The 10,363-nt window shown below is 40.0% G+C and overlaps 1 protein-coding gene across 1 annotated transcript; it reads right to left on the reverse strand.

Moving 5' to 3' along the window:
• Nucleotides 1-1,395: 1,395 nt before the first annotated feature.
• LOC112556057 (uncharacterized protein K02A2.6-like) lies at nucleotides 1,396-4,219 on the reverse strand. The gene is made up of 2 exons (XM_025224669.1): nucleotides 4,215-4,219; nucleotides 1,396-3,523 (listed from the first exon to the last, which is right to left on the reverse strand). The coding sequence occupies exons 1-2, from the start codon at nucleotides 4,217-4,219 to the stop codon at nucleotides 1,396-1,398; spliced, it is 2,133 nt and encodes a 710-aa protein (XP_025080454.1).
• Nucleotides 4,220-10,363: the final 6,144 nt, after the last annotated feature.

Raw genomic sequence — 10,363 nt, forward strand, 5'->3', positions numbered from 1 at the left:
AATGACTGCTGGACTTCCCCAGTGCTTCTCACCATCTAGCTTCTGCAATACAGTGTCGCCTGGAAGCAGTTCGTCAAGCGGTCGCGCTCCATGACGCTTGTCAAAACAGTTCTTGTAAGACTGCTTTGCTTTTGCATCGCTCGCTGTTACAGCTGTTTTATCAAATGTCTTTGACTCAAGGTTCTCAGGCAATGTAGGTAATGTAGTTCTCAGTTTTCTTCCACAGGCTAATTCTGCTGGACTATATCCTGTAGCAGAAATAGTAGTGTCTCTGTATATCAATAGAGCTAATTCAGGTTCATCTTGCTGCAGAATCTTTTGGCAATTTGAACTGCTCTTTCAGCCTCTCCATTACCTTGTGATAGTGTGGACTTGTTGTAACATGTTGAAATCCCCACTTTACTGCAAATTTCTGGAACTCCCTAGATGTGAATTGCCTTCCATTGTCTGTAACAAGAATCTCTGGGATTCCTTGGCGTGCAAACATGCTCTTCAGAAGTTTGATAACTTCTGCTGATGTACTAATCTTGATGTGCGCAAGATCAATAAAGCGCGAATAATAATCTACAAACACAAGGTATGATTGTCCTTTGAATTCCAGCAAATCTGCTGCACACTTCTGGAATACACGCTGTGGTAATTCTGTCGGTATCAAAGGTTCCTTGCTCTGTGTCGGTCTCTTCTCCTGGCAATGTCTGCATTCTTCAACAATTCTTTTAATCCTGCCATTAATACCTGGCCACCAAACTGCTGCTTTTGCTCTATCTCTGCACTTAGTGATTCCTAAATGACCTTCATGTATCCTCTTCAGGATATCATCATGAAGTGGTGCTGGCACAACAATGCGCGTTCCTCTGGTAAGGAGACCATGGTGCACACTAAGTTCCATGCGCACTGCATAATAGTCACGAAGATTATCTTCTACATCTGTAATGTATTTTGGCCAGCCTTCATTATTGTAGCGAATTGCTGCTTGAATCAGTCTGTCTTTTCTTGTCTCTTCTGCAATCTCTTTCAGACGCTTGTCTGAAGCTGCACATGACCACGAAATATCTACACTACTCAAATATGCCTCAACATCTTCTGAAAGTGTTATAACTTCAGATTCAGCAGTGGTTAACTGAGGACTTCGGGATAGAGCATCTGCGATGACAAGCTTCTTCCCTGGCACATACTCTGCGGTGATGCTGAATCTCATGAGGCGCATCAACATGCGTTGGCATCTGATAGGAGTATCTTGCAAGTCACGATTGTTGATTAGTGGCACAATAGGTTTGTGATCAGTCTCTAGTCGAACATTGTCAAGACCAATCAGGTATCTGCTGAACTTTTCACAAGCCCAGACTGCTGCCAGTGTTTCTTTCTCTATCTGTGCATATCTGCATTCACTAGCAGTCAATGTTCTTGAACAATATGCCACAGCTTTGAGACCTTCTGGATGCTGCTGTAGCAACACGCCACCAATGCATAACTACTAGCATCTGAGCTGACAATTGTAAGCTTTGCCGGATCGTAGAATGCTAGCGTTGGTGCTGAAGTAAGCAGTTTCTTCACATCTGCCATTGCTTTGACTTGCATTGAGCCCAACTCCACTCTCGATCCTTCCCCAGCAGTTTGCGTCAACGGCTGAAGTACTGTAGACAGACTTGGCAAATACCGCCCTAAGAAGTTGCACATGCCCAGCATCCTCCTCAACTCGGGTACATTAGTTGGATCTGGCATGGCGATTATTGCTTCAACCTTTCCTGGGTCTGGTGAAATTCCATTCTTGCTGATTCTATGACCCAAAAATTCAATCTCATGCTTCCTGAGCTCACATTTCTCATAGTTGAGTTTCAGGTTAGCACTGGCAAGTGTTTTCATGACTCTCTCAAGATGTTTCTCGTGAGCTTGTTCATTCTCACTATAAACAAGGATATCATCAAAATAGCAGATTATGTTGGGTACATCCTTTAGGATAGTCTCCATGGTCCTCTGAAAAATCTCTGGAGCTGATGAAATACCAAATGGTAATCTCTTGAAGAAATATCTCCCACATGGAGTGATGAATGTAGTAAGTTTTGCAGAATCTGGATCAAGGGGAATCTGATAGAAACCTGATGTTGCATCCAGCTTGCTGTAAACTGCTGATCCAGAAAGCTTATGTAAAATATCTTCCAGTGTTGGCAAGGCATACCGCTCCCGCTTCACTGCAGTATTGAGCTTCTTGTAATCAACGCAAATACGTATGCTACCTGATTTCTTCATTACTGGCACAATGGGAGAGCACCAATCTGTTGGCTCTGTTATTTCCTCTATAATCCCTGTTTCCTGCATTCTTTTTAATTCTTCCTTGACCTTGTCCAGCAATGGTATTGGTATTCTCCTTGCTGCATGAACACTGTATGGCTCAATGTTTTCTTTCAAGATGATTTTGACTGGAGGACACTGCACAGGCCTCTTGTCAAGTTTTCCAAATAAGGCATTGACAGCCTCTATCCTCTTCACTAAACCTAATCTGGATGCTGCTTCTCTACTAAGCAGATTTTCAGTGATTGCTTGCACAACAAACACTTTCAGTACATGAAGCTGGTCATGAATTCTTGTTGTAGTAATGAACTGTCCATCACACTTCAGGACTCCTCCTACACTCTTTAACACTACATTGGTCTTCAATAGCTTGGGACATGGTGACAACCTTTTGTACTGTGTAGATGAAATGACAGAAACATCTGCCCCTGTGTCAATTTTGAACTTGACATCACAACCGCCAAACTGTAATACAGTTGTCCACGGTGGTTCTCTACTGTCACTGCACAAAGTCCCTACAAAATGTTCCTTTACTTGTTTTTCTTCAAGTGCCTGCACTAACTTTGTTCTGCACACTGTAGCAAAGTGTCCAAGCCTACCACACTTGTTACACTTTCTTCCCTGAGCTGGGCACACACATGTTCTAGCGTGCCGTCTGCCACAACGAGTACAGCTTGACACGTTAACTGCTGACGATGCAAAGTCACTCTTTTCTGCTCTACCACGACGACGACCACTGAAGCCGCGCGAACTGCCAGTTGCACCTTTGCACTGACTATGTACACCACCAGAGGCACTTTTCTTGGATTGCACTGCGTTCACATTTGTGCGACGCTGGTCAGAAAGCTGTGCTTTCACTTGCTCATATTGCCTTGCCTGCAAGATGGCGTCTTGCAGTGTTAAGTCTGCCTTTAATTGTAATCTTTCGGACAAGTCTCTGTCGAGGATCCCTAACACGAGGCGATCTCTGATAGCTTCATCTTTGTCTCTTACGTCTGCCTTTGCAGCGAGCTCGTATAAATCTCTAATGTATTCTTCGATACTTTCGTCCGGTTTCTGATTTCTGGCGTGAAATCGTGCACGCTCGTGGATGATATTGCGTTTTGGCACAAAGTACTCATCAAATTTTTCCAGAACAGTGTCGTATTCTTGCCGCTGTCGTGCATCCAGACCAAACGACGTGAGAATGCGTTCTGCGTCGTTGCCATAGTGTAGATCAAGGCACTGACCTGAACTGCTTCATCGTCTTTGTCTAGTTTTGATGCACATCTGAAACGCTGAAATCGTTGTTTCCACTCAGGCCACAAGTTTGGCTGGGAAAAATTGAATTGTTCTGGCGCTCTAAACGGAGCCATATTCAGCAGCTTCCTTGATTCTCTGTGATTATGATAATCCCACTTCTGACACCATGTATCGTGCTGCGAGCTCTCAGCCGACCAACACCAGACACTGTTGATTTGATGACAAACGTACTTTAATCTACTACAAAACAATATGGCTGCTCGCCAACCTTGACACTACTAAAAATCTAACTGAAAGCCCCGGATGTCCCCCCGGGATAACTCCTACCATGAAAATAACCAACACCAACAAGGCACAGTCACCTGCCTTATACATATATTAAGGAGTTAAAAGGTTTAATTACTGCTGTGCAGATTTTACAAAAAAGGCATGTTTCACTTTAATCAATTTACAGTATAATAAGGGGAAATGCCTAAATATCAATCTGGTTACAATGTTAAAATACCCTATATTTGCCATGACACCTCCTTTGCTATCAGATCTTGTTTTATTTCAGTGTAAAGGTTGTGTGTGCTTGCCAGTTGTAAGGATGGGTAGGTTGGCCAGCTGTAACTGTTGAGTGCTCTGTTGCGCAATGGATAGCTCTTGACAGGCATTAGACCACACCTAATTACAACACTCACTACATGTCCATTCACCAAATCAGTAAAATAGATCAATGTCTATTTAAATGTATGAAACAAAAGAATGTAATTGAAGGGGAAGCATTAAAAAAGCACATATATATATATACAGAAATAGTTTACATTTAGGTCCGACCCTAGTTTTAAAACGTATCTCTCCTCCATGTCGCTCGCCTCATAAATGTTCACAGTTCATAATCCAATGTTCACTGTTCATTTCTTTACCTACATCAATACTATAAGTCTAACACACTAAGTCAGCAAACAACTTAATAGTCAGTGCAACCACAGTTCTTAGTCGATTTAACCACAAAAGTTAATATCCAGTGTAATAAAACATTCATTGCTTTTTGTGTGTATACAAAAGAAAACAACTTCTTTATTAGTCACAGGATATACATAGGTCAGCCACCATTGTTATCAAATGAAAAGTAGATGCTGTTAAATGTGTGTTTAGATACCTATATACTAATGAGAAAAATCCTTGCTTAGTTTAGTTTAGCAGTAGCAGAGCCATCAGTATGGCACAGCCTTACTACTCAAGGCCCAGTCTTTGTGAACTAAAACTGTAAACAGTTAAAAATGGTAAGATGTTAGAATGTGAAGAAAATGAAGAAAACTCTTATTTATATTGACTTGGATCTCCTCTCATATGCTTGCATGCACCACACACACACACACAACTAGATCAGCATGCATCAATCAATGATGAGAAAGGAGGGGACATCAAAATTCATTTATTTCGTGGCCAAGTCATTGCATTGATGATGATTGGGTCAAATTAACGATGGGCTCTAATTGAATTAACTAGTGCCATAGTTAAATCAGCAAAAGGTTGAATCGACTAACCAACTGATGTAGCAGCTGGAATTTAGATAAATTTTTTTAATAATTTTAAAAATTGTCATGATTTTTAATTTAAAAAGTTATAATGTCCTTCTTCTAGGTGTAGCTGAATGAAAGAGGCTTTGCCAAGCTAAATGTTCATTGGTGAAGACACAACATTGCATTGTATCCCAGGAATCACATTCGTTTGAATGCAGCATCTGTGACAACGTTCATCTTGGAACCCTAATGTCACAGATGAAGACATTATCAAGTCAGCACTGAGGCCAATGCTCACAAGTTTATTTCCTCTCTGGTAAAAGGTCTCTGATGTCCATGCCCCAAATCATTTTTAGCCAAATAGAATGATTATTTTTCATTTCTTAAGCTGATTTAAGGAATGCCTGTGGTAATTGTCCAAATATTTTATGTCAATAAACAAAGTTCAAATATTCTCTCACCTTGCCTTTGAAAACTTTACAAACCATTAAGTTTTAAACTGTATGTAAAGGTACTCTCTATTGAATACATATCATCCAGATCTTGAACCATAGCTATATCACAATAAAGCTTGGGATTACTGATCAGCCACTTGAACAGACAATAGATGAATGTATGCAGAAAAAAGTTCAGTCTGTGCTGTTTTGCTGACTGTGGAGGCACAATGTAGTGAAAAGTTTATCCACACAGTACTGGTTGTTGTCTTTTGTTTTATTGCATTAACAGTCTAACTATTGTTCCAAGGGTTATGACACACTGGTGGAAGAGAGAGGAGCTCAGGTGTCCGGAGGGCAGAAACATTGGGTAGCGATTGCCCAAACTCTTGTATGCAATCCCAACATCCTTCTTCTTGATGAAGCAACATGTACTCTACACTCAGAGAGTGAAAAGATTGTGCAGAGTGCAGTGGACTAGGTGTATATTGTTTACTTCCATGTCTTAAGAAAACAGTCTGTTTGTCTGTCTTTTTATTTGTCTGTCAACCATTTTTTTCTTTTCTTTTTCTCTCTTCTTCTTCTAACTGAAGTTTTCTGTTTCTCTCTTCCTCTTCTTTCTTTCTCTCCCTCTCTTCCTGGCGACGATCTCTCAACTCCGCCGCTACGAAGTTGGCCATCTCATCAGACATTTTTTCTTTTGAAAGGCATTTCCTTCAACTCTTGTGTAGTAGCAACTACAGAGTATCATCAAACGTTGCTATAAGGAACCTGCTAGAAATGTCCTTACTGATGGAATTTGAGCCAGACAGACTTGGTGATGGTGGATGTGTCTGGCTTCCAGTGTTATGAAAAGCAGCAAGCAGACAACAACTTTGTACAACCTTGTTTTTTTGGTCATCATGATTGTTAGATCACTTTGCTTCGAAGCTCTTTAGACAAAAAAATCACATTATATTATTTTGATCTTATCAGTACTTATCAACATTAAATAATGTCCGGAAAATGTGGAAAAGAACTTTTACTTAGTATGGAAAACAGTTGCTCAGTCAAATCTTCAGTGAAACGGAGGGTTCAAAGTACAAAAATATAAAATATATCTGTAAGTAAATAAGCCTAATAATACTGTATCTCTTACAGTTATTTTTTGTGTTTTTTTTTGAAATTGGTGGATTTCCATTCGTAGGAGGGGAAGGTGACCTCGTTGAACCGTGACGTAGCGTCGACAACACAAGATAACTGAGTTTCGCGTTGACATCACGTGACTAGCGACGTGGTTTCTAACAGTTGTCTTCCCCACACTACAGACAGTGAGAATCTAACGACGACGTCTGTCGAGGTTAACATCGCCGTTACTGGCTTTAAACACAAGTAGACAAAAGCACAGTTGTGTGTGTTTGTCCTTTCGCAACGTGCACCCTGCCAGTCTGCCTGGCACTAACGGTCCCATGAGTCACTGCACGTGTCGCACGCCCGATGTCTTTGATCATACAACCGTCATTGCATGGGCTGCACATGAAAATAAACATGAAAATTTTATACCCTCTGTATAGCATTTGCACAGTAAAACAAGCTGTGCGGTGGACAACAAATCACATGCGTGTGACAGTTATATGTCTTAGAAAAAAAAAAACCACTTTATTGTGCAGATGCTCTACAGCACAGTAAAAACATTATATGTGCACATGTTGTCAACATACCGATACGGTCATTTCGTCCTACACTGCGGGACTCGCGATGAATCAAGTAATAAAAATTTAGTTGTCTCAAATAAAATTTCCTAACTGCCATAAACTTCTCAAACTATCAAAGGTTTTATTGATAAATTTTCCATCAGCCGCCATGTGGACAAAAGTCGTTGATATTTTAAGCGATATCAATAGATGATGTTTGTTGTAGACGTGGCACGTTGAACTGTTGCTGGTGACATGGAAGATAATTAACAGGATGCTTGTATAGCGGGATACACACCACGTGGTTAGGCTCTCCACGCTTAACATTATCAGACCTTGACTACAGACTGCAATTAATAGACTGAGAGTCAGAAATAATGAATAAACACACACACACACACTTTCTCTTTATCTCTCTCTTCACACACACACACTTCCTAAACGTGGGCAACAGAAGACTACAGTGAGAATTAAGTTGCTTGAATTCCTGTCCTTTCTTTTTCTTTTGAACAGCCGTTATGTAGGCAGGTGGTACAACTCAAGATAGGAACTTCTTTTTTTATTTGTCACTCTTTCTCGTATAAACTACTGCTATGAAGGTAACCAGCACTATTCAAGATGGGAACGACTATCTTCATATCTCTCTCCCTCTGCCTCTCATTTTAAATATCTGCTATAAAGTCAGCTGTTACCATTACAGGTGGTAGCGGTTATCGTTATATGACTTCTAGAAAGTCAGTTGGGTACCATTAAATAGAGGAACGACAATTACATTTAAAACGTCTGTCTTTATATCCATCCATTTCGATTTTAACAATTAACTGCTGTAACGACAGCTGGTATCGTCAAAGAAGCGAACAAAGTCCTGTATTCATCTCTTCCATTTCGTTTTCTTACTCGTCTTCTCAACTACAATGAAACTTAGGTTTTCGTTGACTTAGGTTATCGTCGATTTTTCCACGAAAACGTGACCTTGCTACTAATTATCCAAAAACAAAGGGAATTATATACAGGCAGACATGAATAAGAATATATGTGTACGTATATCTGTGTTTAGGTAAGAGTGAAAGAGAGGGGCAAAAAAATCACCTCCCAAACTTTTCAGTTGATAACATGTGTTTATATATTTTGAATTATTTGATTTCATATTTAGTGATCTAATTTGCATTAAAGGGCTACAAGAAGGAAAGAACAAGTGAGTGAGGCAAGAAATTAACTTTCAATGTATGAAGTCTTACAAACTGACCAATGGAGGTGTGTGTGTGTAAGGGAGATTGCACATGAGATATACAGTCATGCATGTGAATATAAGTATATTTTCAATATCTCAATGTCATTAAAAGTGTGAAAAAATAAAGATTCTTGAATCCTAAGCTTCAGAAACTGATGACACTGTGAAAAACATGAACTAGTGAGAGATCCTTGGTTCAAATTTCGTATCCGAACCCTTTTTATTAATTTTGGTAGGTCTGAACATTGTGAATTTTCTGCACGTAAACCCATCTTTTAGCTTTGAACGTTTTCTGTTGCTCAGGTGATAAGAGTGAGTGGGTGGGGGTGTGACTGGAAAGGCGGAACTTGAATTCAGTCAAACGTGACTGGCTGATGACACTGTGGTGTTATGTTCTGTCATACAACCAGCCTCTCAACCAATATTTGAGAATTATGTTCTGCAGTATGTCTTCCCGTGCTGAGTAATTTTGTATTTTGTCAGGCACATAGACATTAGTCACAAAAGTCACAGAAGTCCAGTTTGCTTTTAGTGGAATTTATTTTCTCTTTGATTTCTTGAGCAAACAGAGCAATAGAGAAATAAGTGAAAAACCTTTAAATGCATGGAAACAGGGCCGCTGAGAGCCAGCCGGGCCCCTGGACAAACGACCTCTCCGGGCCCCTTGTATTGTAATCGTAAATTATTTTCCAGTAAAAGAAAAGGAGAAGAAGAAAAAAAATCACTGACCAAGGCCGGGCCCCCTTGACAGCCGCGGGCCCGGGTACACCAGACCCCCTGTCCCCCCCCCCTCTCGTCAGGCCTGCATGGAAATACAATAAATTTAGAGACACCTTTGAACCGGTGATCTTATACTCGTGCGATGACTTCCTATTATTCATTACATCCAGAATCGGACGTAGGCAGACGCATTCTGTTGTTGTTACTATTTGGTACATCCAGCATCCAATGGTCAGTTGTAGCAGGTGACATAAGTCCGTTTGTATTCTGAGAAGGTTCGTCCATCTACCTTGTGGGTGAGAAAAAATGCAAAACATTTGGTGTGATTGTCATTCAAAGTGTGACATTTGCACTAAGTTCTAATATAAACATAACTAGTTAAGTCTTGTCAACAAAGTTACCGATTTCTACGATTACAACTTAAAAGTTTTAATGCTGTAAACAACTCAGAAATCGTTTAAAAACAAAGTGAGTGGAAGTAATATTTTCTACAAATGTTTGTAATGTCTTAATGTTCTCAGGTCAAGGCATTGTTTCTGAGCAAATTAAATGTTTAACTGTTGCACCTGTTTCGTTTTGTTGTTTGTTGGGTGGTGTTTCTTTTTTTACACACATCAGTGGAAGGCAATGCCATTATAGCTAGTGTTTTTTGGCAAGTGTATAGATACACATTAAATATTCGATGCTATGAAAATAAAGAAAAAAACTGATTTTTTTCCGTTTTCAGTGCAGTTATTAAGGTTTGGACACCTTCGTGCTGCTGTGCTATGTCACTATAAACGACCAATTGGACCAACCACATTGACACTACATTATGAGTCAGACACATGTTTCAAGGTCTCTCTAGCTGGACTTGAAATAACTACTAAAGAACATACTAGCAACTCAAATCTATACTTCCTTTATTATTTTATTCGTTATATATTTTCCCCATATACTATTAATATTCGAACAATACGCAGAGAAAAAAATCTTTATGTTACGATCGGTTAATCTTATTATTGCCGCTTGCAGACACGTTTTCTACCTTCGCTGCAAATTAAAAATAACACACTCATGGCAATCAAAGTCCAGAAAGCATGTTGATGTGAGTTAGATGTCACTTATCTGTACATGCTCGCACCACAACCATCATCACTTAAAAACAAAAGTGAGAACTGTCAGGTCAGTGGCTTATCTGTGTACTGTCTAGAGGTGTTGGATGGCTGCAACATGTAACAACGGTTTCCACAGTGGCTGAGGTGAGCCGCAGCGTGCAATGGTAGG

The sequence above is a fragment of the Pomacea canaliculata genome, linkage group LG2, assembly GCF_003073045.1.
Source record: "Pomacea canaliculata isolate SZHN2017 linkage group LG2, ASM307304v1, whole genome shotgun sequence".
Lineage (NCBI taxonomy): Eukaryota > Metazoa > Mollusca > Gastropoda > Architaenioglossa > Ampullariidae > Pomacea > Pomacea canaliculata.